The sequence below is a fragment of the Coloeus monedula genome (genome assembly GCF_965178545.1).
Source record: "Coloeus monedula genome assembly, chromosome: 3".
NCBI classification, from domain to species: domain Eukaryota; kingdom Metazoa; phylum Chordata; class Aves; order Passeriformes; family Corvidae; genus Coloeus; species Coloeus monedula.
The window spans coordinates 96,387,967-96,415,961 of NC_138783.1; the positions used below are offsets into that span (position 1 = coordinate 96,387,967).

At 35.3% G+C, this 27,995-nt stretch overlaps 1 protein-coding gene across 1 annotated transcript in view; it reads right to left on the reverse strand.

Moving 5' to 3' along the window:
- Positions 1-3,480: 3,480 nt before the first annotated feature.
- Positions 3,481-27,995, reverse strand: part of PRKX (protein kinase cAMP-dependent X-linked catalytic subunit) — a 52,165-nt gene continuing 27,650 nt past the window's right edge. Inside the window, exons 3-9 of the mRNA XM_082278320.1 lie at positions 25,509-25,772; positions 19,095-19,214; positions 13,178-13,273; positions 9,500-9,557; positions 7,334-7,411; positions 4,183-4,331; positions 3,481-3,758 (exon numbers count right to left, since the gene is read on the reverse strand). Of these exons, the coding sequence (XP_082134446.1) occupies positions 4,206-4,331; positions 7,334-7,411; positions 9,500-9,557; positions 13,178-13,273; positions 19,095-19,214; positions 25,509-25,772 (742 nt within the window). The 3' untranslated portion in view covers positions 3,481-3,758; positions 4,183-4,205. The remainder of the gene's footprint in view (positions 3,759-4,182; positions 4,332-7,333; positions 7,412-9,499; positions 9,558-13,177; positions 13,274-19,094; positions 19,215-25,508; positions 25,773-27,995) is intronic.

Below are 27,995 nucleotides of genomic sequence, written 5' to 3' on the forward strand. Positions count from 1 at the left end.
AAAATGGTTTTGAAAATGTACTTTTTGGTGCTTCTTCCAAACCATCTGAGATCTGTTCAAACACTTGTGTTTTGTTCAGAAAAGATTTAACACATGAAAAGAAGGAACAGTTGTTTTTCCAGTCCTCTTGTCTTGCCTTCATCATTTTCTTAGTTGAAGAATCCAAATCTCCTCCCAACATAAATGGAAGCAAACTAGGTTTAAACATTTGAAAAGATATAAAGATTTATTAAATGAATCCAGATTTGACAGGTATTACATTAAATTAAACAGCAATAAAGTTTTACTAGGGTTTATGTACAGATCACAGTGATTTTCATTGTGCAATGAGGGCTGACTTTGTAACTTTGAACAGTACTTACACATGTGAGCTACAACAAGCAACCAGCCAACACACAACATTAGCCCAAGTTAACCTTGCAAGTTGAGCAGTCCAAACGGATTATGCAGCACACAAATGCCTGCTACCACTATCACTACTTACTACACAACAGAGTATTTATAAAGCAGTCAAGGTTTGCCATAGAAAAGTGCAAAACATTGGAAGTCTGTACACAGTACAGTACAAAAAGGATTCATGCTACAGTCATTGAAAGCTGAAAAATAATTCTATAGCATAGGAAGCACTGCATCACAACTCTTCTGAATGGCAAGCAGATGGGCTGAGGAACAGCCGTATCTTCATTGCTTTCAAAACTGTAAAATCCCTGTTCATCCATTTAAACATAGTTTAGTACCTATATTTGATCCATAACAATGACTTTCTACAGTGGAAGATCACATTAGTTAAAGCTCAGTAGCACACATATTCATTGATCAAGCTAATTTACAGGAAAATCTACAGCATGTTCTTCATTGAAATCATGAAGCATTTATATCATTTGGTTACAAGGCAATTGAGTTTACAATTCATGTTTATCGCTTCAAACCTCAGATTGGGCAATTAAAAATATATCTATATAAAACTCAAAAATAAAGGTTGTTTTTTTTAATGCTTAATATTCTTGTTCACTGATGTAGAACACCAAAGGCCTGTGGGCTCTCTCGCAAGACATGAGTCCTTATGCAACAGTCTATACGCAAAAGTACACATTAACAGAAAGAATCAAAATGAAATGAACTTCAGAGAACACCCTACTTGAATAGGAACTAAAAAAATGTTCTAGTCTTCTTAAAAAAAAATCCATAAATCCAGAGTTCTTAGTGCAGTATTTACCTGCATGAGCACTCAGACAGAACTACATTAGTGGGCCATGAACTCCCAGTAAAGACTTAATATAAAGCAGACTCACTTGTGCAAATAAATGAAACGGCCAGGTAATAACACCTCATTAAGTCCAGGACTGTAGAGAAAATAACTGATCACTTAAAATAATGATTCAAAAATGTTTTGGTTTTATTTTTCAGTTCACGATTTTAATTAAAAAAAATTGAAAGCAGTTTTGTACTAGAAAGCATGCCGACGAGGTCAGTAGTTAGGTGTATGTACACATGGCTCGGAAACAATGTAAAGTCAATGGATTATCATTATTATTAATATTGTATTCACTTCCTTAGCCTCTATCATAATGAGTGTCAGTGCATCCACTTCCAGCAATGGCTAAGATTCATAAAAAGAAAATCCACTATCTCCTGTTGTTCAAACATTCAAAACTTCTAACCACCACTGTGGCAAATTATTCAAATTCAACTTCATTTCCTCAGATCTGAAGACACAGAGCAGCTTTGAAATTTGAAGAAAAATCCTATATTTAGCACACTTTCTTGTTGCAGTATGCAAATTTTTCAATAAGAAACTGATGTTGTAGTATTCAGAGTCCATAAAATACCATAAGCTTGCACATCAAGAAAACTCCCAAACTGTTTGCTCCCCCTTAGAAAAAGTAAGCTGTATTTTATGTGTTTCAGTTTTTCCAGTTGATTTAGAATAACTACTTCCACAGATACAAATATAGTGGGCCAGATTACTTTTTTTAAGAGAATAAGGTACTTACACTAGGTCAAAACTGTAATTTCCTACGCATTGTCCTGTATTTCATTATACATTCCTACACAATATTTATTGAGTGGCAGCTGTGGCCATCAACTTGCATCGATTGCATCATGACAGTTTTCTGATATCCCAGAATTATCATTTTGAAATATCCTGATTTTGTTACACATTGTGCATTTTTGCAAAGAGTTATACAATCTACACTTGGCTTTATGAAGAAATAATCTAATACCCTAGAAATTACAGGTTCACAGCAGCACTTGTGTATTGTTTAAACAAAAAAAATGGAGGTCACTTTTCCACAAGGAGACCACAATAACAGATCTGCCATAAAATGATAAATATGGTAATTTCAGAAAAAATTTGGTATAAATATGGTAATTTCACTAGAAGTTATCTAAACCCACAACATCCTATAGACTGTAATTGCTTTTTGTAACTGAAGCACTTCAAAATCAACTCCTTTATATTAACACAAGTATCACAATATGTAACATGAAAAAAAAACCTGAAAAAAAGAGATTCTGACTAGTATACAATCTACCTTCATGTTTCTGTGCATTCATATACATAGATACATACATGTGCACATACTGATATTCAGTGCTACTTAAAATGAAGCAATATTGCAAATACTTCGAAAACACAGTGTGCTCAAGCTGCTAGAAAGATGTTAGCACAGGATTTAAAAAAAAGACTCTGTGCATCTAAGGTTTGAACTCTGTACATACAAAATTGCTGGCAGCAGGTACTAGGACATCTTAAAAAAGGGGGAGCAGAAAAATAAGGCTATACTATATATTCAGTCCTCCCTCTGATATTCTGTAGTGCCCAGCATTCAACAACTATTTCACCAATGAAAAAGATCTGTTACAGCTCATGCTTTACATCTGGAGAAGACAACAAGCTTGAGAGGGAACAACTACTGTCAGAGCCAGTTAAGGCCCTTTTATCATTATGCACTGACTTGCATGTTTACAAACAGTTTTCATGTGAGGAATCTCATTTCAGACAGTGTATAACCACTCAAAATTCTGGTCTGCAAAGAGACACAGTTGTAACAGAACTTCATAAATTAGCCATTAAGATGCATCTTAAACAACAATAAAACATGCCCTTGTCTTTCTGCTTTCAAGTACTATGGTTGTAAGTGTGAGGCATTGGAAATTTTAGGTACAAATCTTTTTTAAAACGTAATTATTTTTATTTTTTACAAAGAATTATAAAATGTATATAAGATGATGAAAAACTCATTTATCCTTTTTAAGACTTTTATTCCTAAAGAACTTCTTGAAAAACATTATTTGAAAAATAAAAATCATAGACTCTGCAAAGTACAAAAATTTACATCTTTGCACAACTCCTGTGCTTTAGTTGTACTGTATTCATTATATACATATATACTAATTTGTGCTTTTAATTACACAAGTTTAGTATAAACTTATAAAATTAAGTCTATGAGTTAACTATGCAAAAAGGGTCTGGAATAGCAGGAAACTTAACCATAAGTTAAAAAAAAAAAATCCTAAAAATATCGTTTTAGTTAGTCTACTTAAGAGCAGACTATCATTATTACAATTTACTAACGTCCAATGTTTACAGCAAAAATTATTCCTGCCTGCCTCCATCTTTTTAGACATTTACTATATATTAATACACATATCTGAATGCAGTATCATTCTTAGTCACAAAGAAAATCTTCATTTATATCTGAACTCCATTATTCTTCAGACTTGCTCTTAGCACTTCAATTTCCTTCCAGTTTCTAAGACAAAAGAAAGAACACAAAACTCAAGGTGGAGTATTTGAACTCAGTAACAAATATCAACCTATCACAGTTACAAAAGAGAATATCCAGGGTACAGAATTAATCTGACAATCTTATTTCTCTAGAGTCTGAATTCTTCATTGAAAAACCTTACAACTAAGAACTATCACATTTCCTTATCAGTCAAATCAATCTAGGTATTTCTTTTTAATACACTATTTTAAAAGATTTAAGGACAGAAGAACTTAAAATTTATCTGTATGCATATAACTCTTCATCACTGTAGAAAACCAAAGCCTCTGAGATTAGTGATCTTTGTCACTCCATAACGCATTATGAATCAGAAAATGTAATTTCTGCATGTGGCTCGCACTCACAGATCTGCAATGTTTTCAAGAGCACTCTTCACTTTTGGACATACCTTGTCCAGTGTAGATGTTACATTCAGAAGTTCTTGAAAATTTCTAGATCTTTAGGAGGTACTGGAGGTGTCTTGTTCCAGTCATCTTCAGGATAAGCTTCAAAATTGGAAGTATCCCCATCATTGGATACTTTGGGCACTATGGGAGGCTAGTCAGAACAAGCACAACAAAAATGTTAGTAGTTTCCTCAACGAGCTCCTCTCCATCGTAATAAAGCAGAAATTCTGTAAAAGATCTGTTAAAAAAATGGAGTATAGATTTACAGTTCACCTTTTCCCTAATAATGAATGGCATGAGAGAGAGAAGCTTGCAGCAACACATACATATTCCCACACTTCGTCAACTTTACAGTTAAATATTGTGGTTAAAAGTCACTTAGATAATTAATACACTTAATGCAGATACCTATTTTATTGAGCACTAGTTTTAGTTGCTTTGCAGACTGAAGGTAACTACTGCAAAAAATTACAACTAAACATGTTACTACAACCAGGCACATGTTACCACAGCATAATATGCCACTCTTCTTCATTCCTCTCCTCTTCCGTGGCCTATGAACAAAAACGTGTGTAATCATATTAGGTTCTTTTCAACTAAGAATCTCCAGAGCAGCATGGGAAATTGCTTCCATATTGAAGGAAAAAAGCCTCCTCTTTGCGCTGCTTTCAAACAGATTGATTGCTTTCAAAGAGGTTGAAATTACTTACTTCTGTCTACCTACTATGATTTTTCCTAACCTAGCAATAAATTCAAGCAGGTAAAGAAATGGCTTCACCATAACTCATTTCACAAGGATGGCTATAAAAGAAGCTTAATTCAAATGGATTGGTTTTATGAAACTTGAAGGTGCTAAGAGAATTATCTGTTTTCTATTTGTTTTCTCAGAGAATCCTTTCAATTTCTAGTATTGCTCATCAGCTTCACAGTACCTGTATTTCTAAGTCGTCTTAAATCTAACATTGAGATTACTCTGCACTTCTGGTCACAGACAGTGAGGTAAAGATGCTTTCATGAACGTTTCACTAATTGCAGGGGTTAATGAAGGGCAAAACACTTTCTTCTCTCAAGGGACATTCATCTCTCTATCCTCTTCTCTGCAATTGAGAGCTTACCTATCGTGCTGAGTCCAACAGAACACTTTAGAATAAGAAAACCTTATGAACAATCACTGAACTGGCTTAAAGTTAATACCACAGACGGAACTATAAAGTTGTAACTATAAATGTTATTCTGCATCTCCTCAAAAAGATAAAAGTCTGGCTTATACTAGCTCATGAGATTCTATCTGATCTTTTGGGCTTCTCAAAATGATGTCATCATCAGTAGGTTTTCAATGGGAAAGCACAGGTCCCTGTAAGATAGTACTTCTACCCTTCAGCCAAAAGCAGAGCCCTAATTTTGTGTCTGGCAGTCACAGTAAAACTGCCCAGATGCTGAAGAAAATGTGCAGAATCTGCTCTGCCCCAAAGAACTGTCTGCTCCACTGTGAGCAGTGTCTGGTAACCCTCCTCCCCAAAACAGTTTTGTGAAGTGTCACACAGAAAGAGAAAACAAAAGAAAAGAGAGAAAGGATGATTAATGAAATGATTTTCTCTCTTTCAACCATTACTATTATTTATATGATATTCATATTTAAGACTTTATTAGGACTATGAAACAATGCATCATTTGTACAATAGACAAATTAATGCTTTTTACAGGGGAAAATGGAGCATCGTGTGTATTATTTCATATTTTTAATCTCTTCAACAATATGAAATTGTGAAACAAATTCTGAAGAATATACCTGCCTCTAGAAATAATCAAGTAAACTTCTGATCCACTTCACATCCCTACTCTAAGGTTTCATTAAGTAGCATCTCATCTTCTAAGAGCTTAATGTAACCATCACAAAGATTAAGAAACAAGTTTTGTATTCATAATAATCTGAATGCTACAGTAACTCTTTTAAAATTTATTTTTAAAATAAAAATGCCATGCAAAGGATGTTTGGACCCAAGACTTTTGATTGTACATCTAATGATAATTTTTTAATACTGTTTGATTTTTATTGCTTTGCTTGTCATAAACTTCAGAATTTATATACTTATAAAACAGGTTATTATCCAGTTTATGTTCTTTGCAGGTTTCAATAAACAGATGTGACTGCATTACAATGCATATACATAAAACATCAGCTGGGTGCAGTAATGATTAAAAATAAAACAAACCCATGCATTTGAAACACTGTAAACTTATTTTTCTTAAAGAGAAAAGTCACTACAGCTTTGTATTACATGTTGTTTACAAGAATATGTCAAGAACATTTTAATCTCATCTCTTTTTTTTTATTTTTTGCAAGAATTCAAGGTATACCTGGAAATTAAGTGGAAGAAACTAATACAAAGAAAAGATAAACAAATGTTTAATTGGTACTTGATTGAATGCATATGGCAACTCAATCTCTGTTACAGAAAATCACTGCTGTAAGGAACTGTACAAGTTAGAACTCTGAGGAAGGAAAGAAAGCAGTTTTACTTCCAAAGGACTTTAAAAAGCATTTTGCAGTGTTGATAGCTTTTGCAAATATCTGCCCTCATGCAATACTAGAATTCAGTGCTGTTAAAAAGTATGTTAGAATTACATTCATAAATCCTTCTCTTTCACCTTCCCTATTCCTCCTATTCCCATATGCATTACATTTTATTAAAACATTTACCTGAATTGAACTTGGCACAAAAATTTAAAGCTCAGAGTAAAATACTTCCATAAATGTAAGGACAAGGAAAAAAAGAAAATAAAGTAAAATCAAACCAACAAACTACCAAGCCCCTCCACTTCCCCAAATAAAAATCCACTTATGACAAGTAATCACTTACAAAATGCTAAACCTGTAAACTAAATTTTGCATTAACTAATCAGCTTCAGCAAACTAAAGCAGGGATTTATTTTAGACATTTTGTATATAGACAAAAATGCAAACAGACATTCATACAACTAACTCTGCATTGCAAAAGAGCAAATATGCATTTAATTATTTAGTGTGTGCATAGGCATGTGGTCATACACACACAAACACACAGATGCAACAGCCAACACGCCTTCAACAGATCAGCTTAAATGAACAATGATTTCTCCTTGTGATGTCTATACAGTATTTGCAGAATGTACCTTTAGTCTCCTTTGAGGTACAGCATCCCAGTCTATAGACCTGAACCATCGATGTCTCTTCACATCATCTGCTCCATTCTTTAAGGAAAGAAATCAAAATAACTATTTTGTAAGCTACATGTAAGCCAAACCATGTATTTCATTACAAGAACTGTGATATCAAAGCAGACTAACAGTCTATCCTTTTTTCTTTTTTCCAGGTGTTAATCATTAAAAGATTCTAAAGGATAAATTCATAGTGTTAATTCCCTAGCAGTTCCTGAGTTCCAGCAATAAAATCCAAATATTTTTGATTTGGGGTTTGTTTGGGCTTTTTTAGCATTCTTCTGACACAAGGGAGATCAAGAACAGGCTTTAAAGTACTCAAAAAACCATTCACTACAGTCCTATTTACTTCTGTTTTCTCCAACATTTTAGACAATGCCTTTTATTCAGATATACTTTCTAATTCTTGCACTAGGAAAAAATAACTGGCAGTTGATGGTGTTTAAATAAAAATAATGTCCAGGGAGCACATAGTTTTTTCAAATATTACAGTCGTTTAATGCTAACAGCAAGAGGTTCTCAGTACTGTTATGAAAGTAAATATATTAAAACATTTGTTTTCATTTTAGATACACAGTTAAAGGTGTATTTGCCTTGTAATGATTACTCTCTCCGGGTTGCCTGTTTTGATTAGGTATGTAGGGAACAAAAATGTATCTTTTTTTCATGATTAAGCTTCTTTCAAGCACAGACTCATTCTCAAGACATTAAGCACCAGGGAAAAACATCTGGCTCTCTGTCTCAGGCCTGATCACAGCACAGCACTCAAGCTTATGGCACATACAGCTCCACAAAATGAAGTGTAACACACACTGGGTTTTTTCAGGTTTATGTGGAGGGGAACTATCCATGTTCATATCCAATGAGGCATCGAGGAAAACAGTATCACCTACTTCCCTCAAAAGCAGATCTGACTCAATGCTTCACCAGAAAATGTCCAATGGGATTCACGTCTTTTTAAACCAATTATGATCGTGGAAAAGGATCAGACAAGTCTGACCTACTGCTCCCACCCCAAAATCTGCTTTTAATTAGAACTGGTTTTGATTGAGGCATTTCAGTCAATTGTAGGGAAAACCCCAAAACAAACCTAAGTAACCACAGACTAAAAAAATCCCAAAATAACACAAAAACCAGTCAAACACATTTCCCAAAACCCATGTTCGAGAAAGTCAAGATTTGCTTCTGTTCTTGTTTTCCTTCAAAACTGTCCAAAAATATACAAGTTTTCACTTTGAGTGAACTTTGAGTTTATAAATTTTCAGCTTAAGAAATTCTCCTGAAAAACACTAGGATTTCAAAACATAAGAAAAACATTATTTCCTGTTTTTTCTTACCAGTCTAAGTTTGTGCCATAAAAGGCTCCAAAAGAAAACACTGGACAGCTGGTTAAAGCATTTATACTTACATCAATATTTTAAGAAAACCCTGGACAATTGTGCACCTTTTACCTTCCTCACCTATGTTTACCATCCAATGTGCTTTGGGCCAAAAAGAAAACCTCTAAAATTCCTTGCCCAGAGAAATAAAAATTTTAGATGTCTCTAAAGAAATGAAAGGTTAAACAAGCTAATTTCAGTATCTATTGTCTTTGTAAATCTGTTCAGATTAGGGTAAATAATTCTTCCTGGTGGAAGAGTATTTGATTGTTCTTATCAGCCCCACCAAGACAATGAACAGGTATCATGGTACTATAACAATCCTTATACTCCTAAAAATAATTTTTAAACTTCAAATTTGATTAGTGCTCCTTCTGGGATTACCACCTCCACAAAAAAGAACCAAATGAGCTGGCACCCTGTACTACAGGACTTAATACCAAGTTTCTGGTCTAATCTCGCTTTTCAAATTAATGAAGGAAGTGATGGTGGGGGTGGTGCTGAGGACTGAGGGAAACCATTATGAAGGATAGCATTAATCCAAATAGGAGAATGATTTTCAGAAAAACAGAAATACACAGGTTAAACTTTGCATTTAGGATTGCATAACCGAAGTAATGTATGGGAAAATGTATCTGTTTCATGCTTATAAAAACAAAAACTTTATGAAGAGCTGGTCTACATATTTCCTACAGAATTCTTTCAACCTCGTTCTGTGTTACACGTAAGATTTTACACTGACCTTCATATTTCCTAGTCGTCTTGTTCTGTCAACTACAAGCAGCTTCTTAATAAGGTCTCTGAAGTAAAGAAAACATGTTCTCTGTTAAACAGAAGTAATCTATATTTGACCGTCATGCAAGTGTTACAGAATACAACATACTTCCCTTTGACCCATTCATTTCCTCATCTTTTAGGATATTTAAGAGTAAGCAATAAAAAAGAATCTAACAGAATTCTTGCAAATTGCTTTAAAACTCTTTCAAGAAACAAAGTAAAAAAACTCTCTCTCCTCCCCTGCCCCTTGCCAAGTAGCAAGTACCATTTATTTCTTTGTATTTTTGTATTTTGCTGGGCATTCCAAATCTCAAAATGGATCTCCTATCTGTTTGTTAGAACTCAACACTAATATATATTAAAAACGCAGATAAAACTGCACCCTCATCTTTATGCTAAATATCCAGGGAAACCATGGAAGTTAGTCATCTGCTTTAAACTAGTATCATCTATAATTTCATTGGAAACAAAAAGCCTCACCGAGATACTGGTTCATTCAACAGATCTACATTACACTAAATCAATATTTCAAAGGACTAACAGACACAAAACTCTTCCATTTTAATAGCAAAGTTCTTCAAATATTAAGGCCCAAACAACTATAACAAACCAAAAGTATCATAATTTATGGAATTAGCTTGATTACTTATGAGTTGAAAGAAAAATATGGCTTCATATTTCCATAAGCAGTTATGTTTTATCTCAAAGATTATTTTGCTAGTTAATTTTAGAAAAATGGCATTCTGGTCTAATTGCATAAAGTACCAATGACAAGAAAGAACAGAAGTTCAACCAGCCTTATTTCTACAATCTCACATAGTCCTTAGAGATGACATACTGCATGAAATGCTGGGGATTACAGAATATAGCTAGTTCCAATTTTAAACAATATGAAAGGTTAAAAAAAAAGTCAACCGTTTTATTTACAGAAAAGAACACAAACATAACAATGACACACCAGCCTCTTTCCATCCTTATCTGTAACATCTATCCCCCCCCCCCCAAACAGCATTGTGTCACCTATCCTTGAAATCACAAAAATGTATGCAGAAAGAACATACGAACTGAATGTGCTAGACTGTTTAAAAAGCTGTTGCATTTCGCAGGAATACAATTCTAAAATTCAACTGGAAGAATATTCAATTACCAGGTACATGAATAAAAAAGTCCATGTAGAAAGCAATTTTTAAAACTCTAATGATTATTCCAGACAATCAATATTTGAATTAGATTAAATCTAATTAAATGTGACCAACTCCTTTTATAGTCACCTTCACAGAAATATCCCTTTCTACTTCACAAAAAAGACCATTCCTTATGGAAGGGGCTACAAGGATGACTTCAAGCACACTTTAACACAGAAGCAGGACTGAAAAGAAATCCAGAAACCCAAAAAAGACATTCACAGAGTTTATGGCCAAAGATAGTTTCCTATTCCTATAAAACCAGACAACATTTCATGGATCATTCTCGGCTTCCTTCAAAAATTCATCATAGCACAGTTAAGGGATGAGCTTAAAGATGATACTTGCTGCATTGGACAGAAGAAATATCCATTGAATTCAAACAAATAATAGATGGTTTAGTACTTCTTTACTACATTGGTTAAAAAAAAATAATTTAAAAATTATCTTGTTAAAATTAATTCAATAGATATGTTGCTGTATGGATTTGGAGAACAAATTCTACATGAAGGTCTCTCCAGACAAATAATCACTAAAATGCTGTTCCAGTGACATTTCATTTGGAGTTTTCCAAAACCGGCTTTTCAAAGAAAAATTTACATCGTGAAGCAGGTGGGAAAGCAGAAGTGGTACAAATTCGGAAAGTAAAAAGTACAGGTGATAGGGGGTAGGTGAGTAAAATAATGTCAATGCCTGTAAGCTCAAGCAGTACATATACCTAGGGAGAGAAGAGTTCAGAAAGGGAAATAATTTTGCTGCCTCAGAACAAAGAGTTAAAATACTGTATAGCACTAATACTTCAGAAACTGTCTAGGTGTGACAGGACCCAAGTCAGTCTTCTTTCTGGCTGAAATACAGACTTATTGGGAGAAGAGAGAGAAAACAAAGAGGCTAAAAACGTAAGGTAAGAAGCAGACTGCCTTCATTGGACAAAATAATCCTGGCACTTGCTTTAAGTTAATGATGCAGATAAGTTCAAAGATTACTCAGTTTTGCATATTGTGGTTTAAAAGAAGGAAGAAGGGTTGAGGGCCAATACATTGTGCTCACAACTCACTGCAGAAAGCAAGTGAAGCCACAGAAACAGTGTGGCCAGCAGGACAGGACAGTGATTGTCCCCCCATACTTGTCACTGGTGAGGCCACGCCTAGCATTCTCGTGTACAGTTCTGGGCCACTCACTTCCAGAAAGACATCGAGATGCTGGAGTGTGTCCAGAGAAGGGGAATGGCGAAGGGTGTGGAGGATAAGCCTTGTAAGGAGTGGCTGAGAGAGCTGGGCTTGTTTAGCCTGGAGAAAAGGAGGCTCAGGGGTGACCTTATCAGTCTCTGTAACTTCTTTCACTATATTAGATGGGTTGTTACTAATGATAACCTAATTTGAGGTGTTCCAGCTTCTGGTCACAGTATTATACTTCAGTGCACAGAATACTACAAGAGATAACCAGTTTTCCTTCCAATACCAATTGGATTAGGAAGACCAGACAATGAGACTACACTAAACTGGAAACAGCATAGAGCTACTAAGAGAAAACTGTTACAAAGAGACAAAAATATGAGACACTCGTCAGCCTAAGGGGAGGCAGACATGCTTCATTCACTGCACCCAATGATTCAGTGGAGGCTTAAAAAACAAAAAAACAAACAAACAAACAAACAAAAGCCCTTCTCGAACGATTAGTTTTGCTTTTATCTGTTTACCCATTTGTGACAGTAAGCAAGTGCCTAACAAAACATCACGAATGATTAACATGTAAAATAAGTTCCTGTCTTCAATCCCTCATTCATTCACTCAATTATCTCTGGTTCTTAAGAGAAACTTCATGTTTATAATTGCATTTCTTCTGTTTTAATGTTTACTAAAAATTATTTCAGTTATGGATTTTTTAAATAGAAAAAACCATTTCATCTGCAATGTACTTTTAACAATTGCAAAATACTGAGAATTAAACACACATTATATGTATTTGTAATACTGCATATTGAATTGGGCCCCCACTATCATAAATTTAAGTTGGTTTTACACTAGAACTTCTGAAGTACGAGAGTTCTTTAAAGTAATTATGTTGAGAATGATTTAAGTAGTATGTATCTATAGATAGAAACAGTTTAATGTTGTCTTCCTGCTCTTCTAATTTTTTCTCAAATTACCTCCTCATATTTCTCCTCTTTACCTTCTTACAGTACAAGTCAATGAGGCTTGTACAAAGTGGAAAATCATTTAATATCCCATAATACACAGAAAAGAGTCAGATACTATCTTAAAACTCTACCATGACCTTGAAGTCTGCCAGATATCTAAGCTTATTTGGACTGCAAGTGTAAATGTAATATAACATTTTCCAACATGATGTTTCAGAAAATCAGAATCTGAAATCAGGTCTTCTAAAAAGATTATTTAGGAACAGTGCTCAGGAGGTGTTTAGAATAGAAAAGAAAGTGTTGGGAGTTATGGACTTACTTTACATATAAATCCAAATGCCTCGGGAAATCTATTTTGCCAGCAAGAATCTTCTGATATATACCAAATGGATTGTCATCAAAAAATGGAGGAAACCTATTTTAATACAAAAAATTTTTAGGTATTAGAAAAAGAAATTCTAAAAATCTTATAAGCCATATTATGTTATAGCAATTCCCCTCAGAAATAATTGATTATATTGTTCTTTCTGGTAAGACACCACCAATCAAATACTATCTTGAAGAATAACATAAGGCTGCCATTGCAAAATAGAAAACATTTTTGTATGTAACACATTGAATGCAGAATTAAAATTTAAATATAACAATAGAATAGAAAAATATTAAATTGTTACATTAATGCAGTAAAAATATAATTTATGAAACAAATTTTCAGTGTTAAAAGTAAAAAATTAAATGCTTTTACCTCTAAAACCCAGGGATATACTCTCCAAAAGAGGACTACTATTTTTGACCTTGTCCTGTAACTGCAGGCACACCCTTATTTACCAGTTTCTGCCTGAAGTGTTAAAGAGTCCTCACATTAATACATTATCCAGTTCAGTTATTTGTTGTACTTCTTGAATTCAAGTATGTTTTGCTAGATAAGGTGTTTGAAACAGACAGACTACTCACAACTCTCCAAGTGCAGCTGCCTTTCTGTGTGGGACAGATAAAGTTTTCATTTCATAATCCTCCCCACGATGAATAATAAATTAAGATGTAATTAAAATTCTACATTTATATTGTTTATGAAGTTCTTAATGAAGTTATGAGCTAACAGAGAGACTACTTCTTGTTGTACAGTTACAGTAAGAACTGTTTCCTGCTGTGCTTCCTTTTCTCGTATAGTACATCCCCCAAGTACTGCAAGAGGCTCAGGGTACATCAGTACAGCCAGCTGAGCCCAGGTGCCAACAGCTTTGAGTGTCAGTCATGTTCTTAAAAGTTACCACAGGAAACTTTCTAAGGGAATGGAGTAACTCATTCACTAATCTCAGTCCTGCTTTGCCCTCTGTAACATGACTCAAACAACTCTCTTACTAAGTTTCTGCCTCAAAATCCCTACAGAATTTTAAAAAAACCCCAGGTTTTGAGTGTTGATCATATTAATAACATCCAACCACTATTACAGTTTAATTAAAATATTTTCACATCTCCCTAATGTTTTATAATTACTTTCTCGGAGAACTTAACTGTGTGCATACACACACAAATACAGTGCTTGTGGCTTTGGAAATCACTGGTAGCACAAAAACAAGGATGAAAACAACACTTCTTCACTTCAGGTTATTTTTTAAATTTTATGGTACTCAAACTAGCTTATTCCTCAACAAGTACTATAGATTATATTCATTATGTTTTCAGAAGTATTAATTTCTTCATTATTCAGCTGATGATCAAATGGATTAGCATTCCCTTTGAAATACTGCAAAATTTGTCCACGGAAAAAATCAAATCCCACCAGAACAATAAAGTAAAGCTGTCTGTAGGCTTATGGGAAAAAAAAAAAAAAACAAACCAGTAATAATTCAAAGCACTGAAAAGCTTGACTAAACTATCTGGTTAGGGAAAGACTAAAGTACATTTCTTGTTGGTGTTCAGAAAGCCAGAATACCTTCTTTACGAAAAACTACTTTCCATCTAACTGGAAAGTGGAAGAATCTCATGAAGAATATTTGTGTTATTAAAAATTCCTGCTTTGACACTCAAGAACAAGGAAAACATGGTATGTATTTAACATGCACAAGTTTTTCCCACACAAGAAAGACTATCATATAAAGTTTCTTTTTTAGTCAAGCAATATTAACATCCTTCACAGTCTCCACAGCAAGCTGACAAACTCAATTTTCTATTTGTTATTACCTATTAGAATCTATAAATGCATAAAGCAATTAGAATAACTTGTAACTACGTATTACAAAGCTGCCAGCTGCAGTAAGCAGATTACTCTACATGACTGAGGTGTGAAATCAAGGAGAATAGAAGTATACATATTTTTTTCATATTTACATGCTTAAGTTGCTCTTTGCTTTCCCACTTTGAAAATCCAAAATTACTATGCCTAGAGTTCTTGAGAGAAATTTAAATCATACTTGGCTGTATAGCAATTTTATGGCAATTCTGCCTAAAGTGCATTTGAACTGTAGGCAAAATGGGAACAGCTTTGAAAGATTACAGAGTTTTCTTACGGACAAACCAAGTAACTTGATTTTGACGCTTTTGTAAATGTCAACCTTCAACAGATTTCAGAAAAAACAATGCAAGTACTGTGCTGGAAGCTACCTAATAAATCAACAAAAATCCCCTTGAGTTTCAGACTTTCTTCACACCACAACACAAACAGCTGCCTTCTTTTCACCAACGGAAGAAAAGCTACAAAAAATATCATCTCTGTAAATGGGAGAACAGCTGCAAACCATTCATTTTGTTAACTGAAGCATAACAGTGGCATGGACATGAGTCTCAAAGACAGTCTGAAGAACAGAAGTTGTAAAACCTCAAGGGGAAACACACAGGTCTGAGAATATGAAACTGCAGACAGGAACCACTACCTACCTAAAATGACAGACCAGCACATCACATATGACCAGCAAAGCAAAGACAAAAACCACAAAGCCCACATCAAACCACAAAATTCATATTAGCTGCATATCTGATAACAGTACAATTACTAATATCTATACATATCTAATGTTAAATAACAAGTATATTTTTCTCTGCATTAAATTTTAACAGAACTCATTTACTCAAAATAAACAGATGTTCCAACTTGTGTATTGACAATTTGTTTAGCTTGTTTGGATTAATGCTATGAGCTTGGTGTTATTTCATCTGTTAAGATTTTTTCTCACCCTTGCTTCTCCCTGTTCTTTCCCTTTTCTGTGTCTTACTATGCTAAACCTAAATGGGACCTTGCCGTAAAACTAGCTTGTGCAGAATGAGAATTCCATGGGCCTCTGGAGATTAAGTGAGGGAAATAAGACACTGTAGAACAGGAAGGTGTGGGATTGTTTGTTTGTTTTTAGAGAGGCCATTTCCTTACGCACACATCTACCAATTCTTTTCAATTGCTTTTGGGCTTCAGAGAAACTAACTTGAGGAAAAAACTATCAAATGTCTTACATTAATTTACTTGCAGACAATAACGTAGTCTTGAAGTCAGGTTTTGTTCACCTTCAAATATTTTCAGATTCCTCAAAACTTCTTTGAATTTTGATGGATAAAGTTAACTAGGACTGCTTCTGTAATAAAAGCCTTGATAGTAAATATCTAGCCACATCCTGAGTTGATGGGGAAAAGGGCTTCAAAACACTATTGCCAAGAACAGCAAAAAGCTGATGAAATGCTAAAAGCATACACTCATTGTGACAACCATTCCATCTAAAAGAAACATATACAAACCATAATTCCTGCCCTCCTTTAAACCCCCCCCCCCCAAAAATCCTAAGAAAATAGTATCTATCTATACACCCATCTCAAAAAACCCAAAACAGACAAAAAAAATCTCCGAACACAAACATCCCAAAAAAAACAAGCTTGTGTTAAGCCTCTGTCCCAGCTTTGGAAAACAACTGAATGCTACTGCGTTTTATTTTTTAGTGTTGGATGGAATCCCTATCCAAAGCAGCATTCAATCATTATGAAGAGCACGTCTATACAAGTACTGTAGTAAAAATCCTCAGAATATCACACACAGCAGACAGCTGCTCTGTCACTCAGTCTATATAAAACCTCACTTGCCTTTTAGAAAAGTGGAATCTATCTCTATTGGTTAAAAGTCTCTAAAGGCCAAAGTGTTCATATTAAGGCACCTCCTTCCCATCCCCCCACCCTGAAATCCAGGTCTCATTCCTTGAGCCAGACGGCGTCAAGACACAGAAGACCCAACATAGAAACAATGGCAGCTGCTCCCTTTTTTTACAAACAATATATACCAGTCATATTTCAGCAGAATGTACAGCAGTCATACTTCAGTACCCTGCAGTCTTGAGGTCTCAATGACTCCAAATATCTTGCTTGATTACCACCTGTAGTCAGTATGTTAACTTTGTAAACTATGTTTCTATTAGTGGTCTAGCAGAGAGAATCCCACCAACAACTCCTTAAGGCACGCAAATAAAAAAGGCCCAATATCCACTTACACTGTGACCACACAGACCTAACAGAGAGTGGTCCCACTGACACCCATAGCAGGAAGGGAAATCACAGCTGGGTGACTGCAGCACCTGCACTCATATTACAGCACCAGACACTTTTATCTACAGTCTTCCTGCTGTCTAGGACTAAGATTAATGGTAACAACCCTGCTGGGAATCTCTTGCTCCTTTCATCTCTCTGAGAAGGACTCTTTTGACCAACTTGGGCTGCTCACCTTACAGGGAGCGATGGAAGAAAGGTGAAGCCTCGTCTCTGTACAGATCAGCCTACATAAATAACCATTTTGTATCAGACCAGTCAGCCAAGCCTGCCTGGGTCAGCCAGCAACTATTATATATTTTTATTGCTTTTCTGTCCACAAATTGCTGTGAGATTCAAAGTCAATACATATACAAGCCTTCAGGACACTAAGAAAGCAAGCAGTGAGTAGCAATGCTGTGCTGGGATAAAGTTGTGTTGCGATTGGGTGGACTTTATAGCAGTACACGCAGTGGATTAGTGCTCTGAAGTGACCACCCATCCATCAGGGGAACAACTTGCTAAGGCACACTTACAACCTTGTCCAAACACTGGAAGAGTCACCAAAGCCACTCTGAAATGACAGTACTGCATAGAGAAAGGGATGAATAAATCCAAGCAAGGACACTTGGTTCTGATCATTCTACAAGGCTGCAGATTTATAAGGAAAGGCCACAGGGGACTCCTGACATATCCGGGGACTGAGAAGGTGTAGAGCAGAAGGCAGAAGTTTTAAGAACGATGAAATCAAACTGATTAAATATACTATGTTTCTTTGTAAGCTATGAAAGTCTTGCTTTCATCTGCATTTGTCATATAGCACCCACCACAGCAAAGCCAATTGCTTTCAAAAATCCCAATCTTGTTTTGCAAGTACCTTCAAACAACACAATCAAGACAAAAAAAGGGAAAAACATGCGGATGCCTTGTTTAGCACACATGTAGCACACACTCTCCCTAAATCAGTTATTTTACTGAAAAAAACATTTATTTTTTGAAATCAGATCGAACTGAGACAATTACTCTTATCTAACTAATACTAACAAGTCACAAACAGTTAATTATACTAAAGCCAGACTGTTTCTTCAGTTTGAATTTGTATCTTCTGGAAACATTGTTTATCAAACAAATTCCAAAACACCAAAAGCAGCATTTGAGCAAACTGATTTCAAACAGACCTATAAAGCTTTCCCCTGTTCCTCCTCTGGGTTAAAGAAAACCAGAGCTCAGTTGCAATACAAACGGTATTAATAAACATTTTCCTACTTGCCACTATGCATTTTTACAGACTGAAGTTCCCACTGGAACTAGGATTTCACTATGCTGAAAATTAATTACAGAAGATGTCCTGTTCTTTACCCTTTAAATAGAAATGATTTTATGAATAAAAATTTTAACTTTGACAAAACTTGAATTTCCAAAACAGATAAGGAAAAGAGAAGCTGTTAAAAAAGTCTTAAGTAAAACAAAAACAAACAAAACACCCACAAACTAAACAGAAAACCCAAAACCAAAACAACAAACAAAACCAATGAATTCAAAAACCTAAAACATTCCCATAACAACAGTGATGTATGTTCTTTTGTACAACTTCCCAATTCCTTTCTTCAAAGGCAGAAATTAAACTGGCATATCAGTAATAAATTTAACCCAAATTTGCTAATCCAAATATTGCAAACAGAACTAGCAAATAATTCTGTATTACATAATATTGCTGTGATATAGTAATTATCACTTACCCCGACAACATCTCAAATATAAGAATTCCTAGGGCCCACCAATCCACAGCTCTTCCATGGCCTTTACTTTGTATAACTTCTGGTGCAAGGTACTCAGGAGTGCCACAGAGTGTCCACGTTCTGGGAACAAAAGAAGGAAAAATAAAAACACAAAACAAACAACAAAAGCAGATCGAAGTGAAACTGAAACAACAGTAATAGGAAAAACTAAACACACACTTAAGAAGTATCCAGCATATACCTATGTATTTACTGTATAAAGAAACAGAGAAATAAGAAAGGCCTCTACAAGATCTAAACAGATTGCTTTGATGATCTTCTCCAATTCTCCTGGAACAGAGATATACGCAAATTAAGAAACTTCCTGTCTGCATAAAATATCTGTGTACTGAGTTTCCCAGCTGGTGGTGTGGTACTCTACCCAGCAGACTACACATTGCTTTGAATTATTTACAGTGTTTTTCACTCTGTAACCCTGGAAGTTCATGGACTACTTCTGACAGGCCCAGCAGAAGACAAGCTTATTGGCCTTCTCCAGCAAAACAAAGCTTAATTAAAAAAAAGGGAAGGAGGGAGTTTTTGAAGAAGTAGTAGTTTAAACAAGTGAAAATCAAAGATTATTTGTTTTATGATCTAGGTAAAGTTTTTCAAAGAGTATTGGAATCAAACCTATCGTCACTTCCACAATAGTCACTAAAAGGTAAACATTTTGTATTTTTAGTTATTTACAATATTTACAAGGTGTAGTTACGCAAGTGTGAGATAAGTAGGTAATACGTTTTTTTGATCTATTTTATAGTCATTTTTAGTCATAGCTTTCTATGGTAAGGTCAGAATAAAACTGTTACATTGCTAACTAACTGAGGCTCAAATTCTATAAAGAAACAAAACAAATTGAAGCTAAGCAGTTAGGTTTACGAAGACCAAATTACATTTGAAAAGAAGAATATTCTGAAATAATTTCTTCCAGAAATGTGAACTTTTCTTTGTAAAAATGCCCATGTAGAATTTGTCTGGCTTCACTCCCTTGATTAAGGTTTAAATGTACACTTGAGAAAAAAATATGTTCTCATTTTGAATAAATTACCCTTCCCCAACATCAAGTCAGAAGACGGAACTTTGAAAATGTGCTACCAGTTCAAGAGAAATTGAAATCACAGCACAGAATAAGAAAGAAAAGTGTATCACATTTTAAAAGGAGTTCTAGTGAAGTATGACAAAGAATATAGTCACAAACGGTCACTACACAGGATTTCTAACTTGCACAAAAAAAACCCTCTGAGTATTTGTGAGAGGAAGAATTTTCTCCAACCAAACTCATAAAACACCTCTGAACAAATGCAGTAAGATGAACAGCAATCACCTTTAGAAGTAATACTAATTCAACTTCTTTTTTTCTGAGAATGCAGGGAAGATGATTGTGCCACCCTACTCTGTGCTGACACAGCCTCACCTTCAGTCCTGTGTTCAGTTTTGGGCACCACAATGTAAAAAAACACATTAAGCTACTAGAGAATGTCCCAAGGAGGGCAACAAAGATGGTGAAGGGTCTGGAGGGGAAGCCTTATGAGGAGAGGCTGAGGTCACTTGGTCTGTTCAGCCTGGAGAAGAAGAGACCAAGGGGAGATCTCATTGTGGTCTTCAACATCCTCACAAGAGGAAGCAGAGGGGTAGGTACTGATCTCTTCACTCTTGTGACCAGCGACAGGACTCAAAGAAATGGCCTGAGGCTGAGTCAGGGGAGGTTTAGGTTGGATATCAGGGAAAGGTTTTTCACCCAGAGGGTGGCTGGGCACTGGAACAGGCTCCCCAGGGAAGTGATCACAGCACCAAGCCTAAGAAAGTTCAGAAAGTGCTTGGACAATGCTCTCAGGCACATGGTATGACTCCTGGGGGTGTCCTGCACCAGGCCAGGAGTTGGATTCGATGATTCTGATGGGTCCCTTCCAACTCAGCATATTCCACGATTCTCTGAAATATTTTAAAGGAAGTTTTTGGGATGTTTTTTTGTTTGGTTGGTTTTTTTTAAGCCTTAGCCTTGATTCATAAAAACAGTTAAGATAAAGAAAGAGAAGCTGTACAGTCAGTTAAGGCTTTAAATAAAGAATTAGGACTTGAACTTCTTTAAGCTTCATTTTACTACGACGAAAACCAAATTACTCCAGCTAAACTGTCAGAAGTGTTAAGCACACCTTGCGGCCAATGTGCTTCAAGGTTCTTGAAACTACATTCGCAAGTGTAAAGAATACATATTTAATTTTTATCATAAATTTGTCTAAAAACCATAAACCCTTATTTTCCAAATCAAGCATACTGAATTCTCACATACAGTGCTGCTTTACACTACTGCCATCTAGCAGTTACCTAGATCAGGACTACAAAATGAAGAATAACAGCAATGCTCCGTCATCTTTTAAAATGAAATATTTCTCCCTCTCCCAAATTTAAAAAGCTGTATCCATCATGTGACTTAATCATACTGATTTAGCCAGCTGTGCAAATGAAGCAGCTGACAGTTTTACTGTGTTTTTATTCAAGCAAGAGGAAAACTGAATAAAGGCCAACGTAACTTGAAGTCTCCTAGCTGCATTAGGAAATAAAATTCATTACCACCAGGTTAACCACTTCCTTAATTTCAATCAAGAAATTTATGTTTACTAGCTACACAAAAACTTGGAAGAAACTCATGTTCTTTTTTAAGATGCGTATTTGTGCCGTAAGATCCTGACTTCTGTTTCGTCTTCTGCTGGTCATGAAACAAACTATTCAGTATTTTGGAAAACACATCAAGTAAATGCTACAAAAAGATAATAATTTAATTTTTTTTTATCATTACTATTTTGTGACTGTTGCATATTCATCTGAAACTTCAGATAACTTTTTTGAAGAAAAATTACAATGCAAAAAAGTAAGAATAGACTGTTCCCTTTAGACTGCTACAAAATATTCACGACTCTGAATTTTCAAGATAAAAGCTGAAGTACAGGTAAGTGATAATTGATAAGGTTGAACATGTAATTTTAAAACATGAAATAAAGAATCTACATTGGTTACAAAGGTAAGCTACAAAGTAAGTTTGTGAAACTTTTGAAGAGTACTGTGTGAAGAAGTTAAGTCTCGACAGTTAATACGTTTTAGCATTCTACACCATTCAGCATCCATCTCTGTAGTACTTGACAAGCTTTTCTGCATAGGAACCAGATTAACGTTTGTCTTGGTATTCTGGCAGTTTCTCTATAATTATATTTAACAAAGATTGCTTTGTATCCAGCTGACGAAAGTTTGTTCTTCAAGACATTCCTGCTTCCTTCTACAGTGACAAACTATACACTTTGCAAACTAGACTTACTGTGTCTTACTTAGTCTTTTTCTGTTCAATCCACTGTGTAGAACAGTCATGAAGCACATCCAGCTTAAGCAACAGTGCAGAACTATCCCAAGTATGTTTAAGACTAATCACTTCTCAAGTTTCTAGAAAGACTCACAGGTAAATTTTTAGGAACGTAAACTGAATAAACTAAAATTAACAGTGAATAACATTCCAGAAAAAAAATAAGTCTTAATTTTACCTAAAACTTTTTTAACTTTCTGAGTGAAACCTGTCCATAAAAAATCCATAAAATTCCATGCAGGTTAGTTTTGTGCTTCTCTGAAAGAACACGGGAATTAATTCCCCCCCAGAAAAACCCAAACCAAACCAAAAAAACCCTACCGAAAACCACACAAAAAAAGGAAATCGGATCAGAAAAAATTTTCAGTGAAAATACTATACCCAAAAAGAGGTACATGCTTTTCAGAAAGAGAAAAATGTAACAGTTGCAAAGGTCAAAGGAAATCCTTTTCACAGACTTCAGGTAACAGTAATTTATAAAAACCCCCTCCCCACCTTTCTTCTTGACATTGCCCCCTTTTAAAAGTAGTAGCACATCTATTTTATATGAATGTACTTACAAGAAACTGAAAAGGTTATTAAGTCTTCTGTTAAGCAACATCAAGGTGGAAAAGAGAAGAAATAAACAGCAGCTGAGGCAAAGACAAACTGTTTTGGAGAAAAATTTAGAATTTTTACACATACACTATGAGTAAAAAGGGAGGAACAAGGATAAACAGAAGGACATACCAACAAAGAACAGAAGGAGCAAAGAAAACCTCCTCTCTTTTCTCTGTCTCTAACAAGAAAATATTAAGAGCCTAGCCCGTCAGAAATTGTACTAATAAGAAGGTACAGGTGCAGGCTGCTTTCCACAGCGGGAACATGAGCTACAAGCCAGACACTCTTTCTAAAGAGCAGCTTAACTGCAGGGCGACATGGTGAACATTTCATCCCTTCACACATGGTAATGGGAAAAAAGGAAAATGTGTACAGAAAAATGTCAATTAGGCAGCTACACAATCATTAGTGTGAAGCATTATGTATCTGGAATGTGCAATTGTATCCAAAATCTCGTGCAGACCATCTTTTGATTTACGTACTGTATCTTCTTTCTAGGAATGTCTTTGCTGATCCTGAGAGCAGGTTACCTTACAATGTTCGAAAAACATAAATACTTCATGACTTCTTTTTGCAGTTCATGAATACTGTATACATGCACACATCTATACACTCACTGACATCCATACACCTAAGAGTCATGTGTACAGATGTTTGCCATGAATAAAAATGACAAAATACGTCCTATACTTTTGATCAAATAGGCTATGCCATAAACAAAAGCACCTACTGGAGTGCATTAATAGATAAAAGGCTGATAACGGTGTATATTTACAGTGACAAAACCAGTGTCGTGACGATTACTTCAGCTAGTGGTGAGAATATTACGTAGTTCCAAAAAAACCCAGTAACACAAAAAGCTAAACCAGATTAGCACAGGTTAACTACCTGTGCTCTAATTGATAATGTCCTTGCTCATTCCAATTTTATGGTCTGTATTTATGTTACCTGTTGTACATTTGAAGGTATCAGCTATGAATATAAAACTACTATAATGTTCCATGATTCAATTCAATACAAACTGATCAACTTCACTGCTCTCCAAGCAATATAGGGAACACAAACCCAATTAAAACCAGTAGTGGTAACTTAGTTTAATATCCTAAAATATATTTGAACAAATTTACTCTTAGAGATTCATCTTCCAAGTTGAAAAATATACTCTGATGTGAACTATCACCTTATTTAACGAAGGGTAACTTCTCTTGCGACCTAAACCCACAAAATAGGAACTACCACTAAGTGGCAGTATTTACATGTAAATAGAAGTCGTAAGAATTTGTATGAAAACGTCTTATAAAGAGACTGTACTACTTTCTTACATGGATGTTTGTAACCTCTTGCCGCAAAAAGTTATTTTGATTTAAAAACAAAGTATTAAAATAAAAGGCCAGAATTTGTACGCCTTTTTGCTTGGGCAGTGGAAACTGAATTCAGATGTGTTCATAATAAAATTCTATGGTTTTAAAACAGATTTTCAGACCTTAAAGGTGAATAGAACTTTTCATTACATTCTGTGATTGGATTTGTCTCATCTGACTTTTACTTCATAAGGGATCTACTAAGCAGCTTCCTCAGATCCACTCTCCTTTCAAATTGATCTTGTAGAACTCTCCTCACACCTGGACCCGTTTGTTGCAAAAGCAGCATCAAACAGGCTGATGACTGAAGAGGATGAGCACCTACGTAACACCTAACTCACCAAGACACTGCCTCAACCAGAACAATCAAATATGGTATCCCTCAAGAGATGACTCAAAGGCATAACACCAAACCTTGTCACACCGCTTTCCTGATACGACAGGAGGTTTTACCTCCCTTTTCTTGAATCCCAATGCTCTTGCTTACTCTTAAAAACATGTATTATGGTCTTGGAAGAGCTGTCCAAAGAGCGAGAATCGAGAAATCACTGGGCTGGGGTGGGGGGAGCCTCCACATTCTCAAAGAAGTTTACATATTTTAAATTTTAAACTAAAACCGACAGCAATATAGAAGCTAGATTTAAATAGATCAGTCCTGCTGAAGCTGGCCTTATGGTTTCTGTCTAGATTTTTGCAGTTTCATTTTAGCAACAGGCTAGTGAAACCACCATATCCCATTTTAAAATGTTATTCCTACACTTAAAAAAATCTCTAAAAGGAAACTTTTTACAACACGACTGCTGAAAACTTAAATATACAAAAGCAGAAAAATAAAAATATTTTTCTCTGGTTGCTTGTGTGTGATATTCCTCCTTGTTATACCTAAGGGGTAATACTGGTTTCCAAACAGTCACTGTAAGATGATAATTTCCTTCATATTAAGGGATTTGACATAAGTCAACCACATGGAGTGCTAAATGAAATGCTGAGCACCTGAAATCAAACTTTTTTTCTAACTGTTTAGCATGCAAAACGTAATTACCATAACAAAACCCCACTCACCTGTCCACCAGTTTTTTTGCAAATCCGAAGTCAGTAAGCTTGATATGTCCTTCTTTGTCTAGTAATATATTTTCAGGTTTTAAGTCTCTGTAAACGATTTCTTTGGAGTGCAGGTATTCTATTGCACAAATAATTTCTGTCGAGTAAAACAGTCCTGTGCTGTTGTTGAAACGCCCCATGTTGCGCAGGTAACTAAAAAGTTCTCCTCCTGGCACATACTCCATTAACATATATAAAAAACGTTCATCGTGGTTGGTCCAAAATCTGTAATAAAAGTATTATTTTATTGAAAAAAGAAATTATGTCTCTGATTTGCCTTACAAGTAGATGTCTGTAAAATGGCCTCTGCTGACCCAACCATGTACATAACTGATATCTGATTCCCTGCCTGCAAATATTAAACCCCCAAGAAGTCAGCAGGATTACGTTAAGACATTCAATTAGCTGCTTAACCTGCAATGTAAACCAGACAGTTGAGGATAAGTACAGCACAGGCCAAGAAAAAAAATTGATACATTCTGTGTCATCGTACAAAACAGGTCTCTTCTAAGCACCAGACAACTGACTTGATATAAAGACTACACATTTCTTACACACCTTACATTGCATATTATCAGACATTGCCAAAGTGATGGCGGTCGGCAGAATCTGCTTTTGTAAAGACTTTCATGACAACATGTTCAAAACCAGACATCAAAGAGTTATCCCTCTCCCCATGAGATACACAATCCCAACTAAAGCATCAGATGCCAATGCTTGCTCTTCTATGGCAGCTTTCACAAAAGCAAGAGAAAAGCAAAAATGACAGCAAAACAAGATTCATTTCTGTACCTCAGAATTAATCTAAGGATAGGTACCTTCCATTCCTCAGACTGCCACCTTTTGTTTAAGAGCTATTTTTGTGGTAGTCAGAGCCACGTAAAGAACATATAAAGAAGAAAGAAAATGATACATGGCTTTAAAATGCTTCATTATAGAATACAGGAATCTTCTCTTTCACATTCCCCTAAATTATGCTGTTTTTCTTTCTATCTACATTAAACAACTCACATACCACAACCCTCAATGTAGCTCAACGTTTAAGAAGAAGGAAGTATCTGGTAACATCTTAAAGCACACTACCATTTAAAACAAAGAACGATCCCTAATTTCATAATAAAAGATAGAGAACACTGTATCCTTACCTACTTTACTGATACAGTGATACAAGAACAGAAGCTACTTTAGCTTCTAGTCAGTGCTTCTGCAGTATCACAAGTACCTTGTGCTTAATCAGGGCACAGAGCCTCAGGAAAGATAAGCAGAGCAAACTGAGCTCCCTAACACACGAATGACTTTTACTCAGGAAGATTTTATTTTTGATATCAGCACTGAGGAAACCAAGGAAAGAAAACTGAGTACCAGACATCAGCTACAGTTCTTCCATTCCATCAGTGATGGAGAAAGCAGAGTCCAGCTTGCTTTCTGCTTTTATGGAACTTCTTCCCTATCACAGTCATCAACATCATTAATTGGCTACTGATGATGTGATGTTCACAGTATCTTTATCGACATGCAAAAACACTCTGCAAATGTATTTAAGGTAATTAGGCAAAGCTGTATCTACAATAAACAATGAAAGAAGAGCAGGAGTGGGTGCAACAAAGTAAACCACATATTTATGGGAGAGGAAGAGCAAAATCTGACAATACAGAGGGACAAAAACGGAATACCTACATCTACATTAAGCACAGGATTTTTACTGGAATTAATTTCTTCAACAGTTGACTCAAAGGTTTGTCTATCCACAGAAAAATGGATATATTATTTGGTATACATGAAAAAGAGCAAAACAAAGAACTTCAGTACTTGCAGTTCAGATTGCTTTAAATGGTAATTTAATACAAAAAAAAGAAAAAAAATCACAAAAGCTGTGATTAGAATAATGTGTGGTATCATTAACTCTACAATTCAGCTTTACTACATAAACTGTGGATGCCATTGTGAACTCCTACAAACAACCTGTTTTAGCTTACACGACTACAAGACATAGTTGATTTTTATTAATTCTTGTTCTCTTCAAAAACAGGTCAACATTACACCTCACTGTAATAAGCTGCACCACAGTAGTATGACATGTTATTCAAACACATCAGTAAAGATTGCCTAGGAATCTCCTGTGATCAGTTGTTGCAAAAGCACCTAAGAAGTGTTTAAGAAAAAATTGTACGTAGATGAATAACTCCAGTGTCTACAGAAACACTGTACCTCCCTATATACAGAACAGGTATTTCTCAAAAGTAACAGGAAAAGGGGAAAAAAAAAAAAAAAAAAGGACTCTTTACATATAGGGAGATACATGGAATTTCCAAACACCAGAAATGAATTACATGAAATATTACTTTATAATTTACCATCATAAAATCCTGAAATAATATGCTGCACTGACACCTATTCCTCCCTGTTTTGCAACCAGGAAAATACCATCAGTGTTTAAGACGGTGAAGC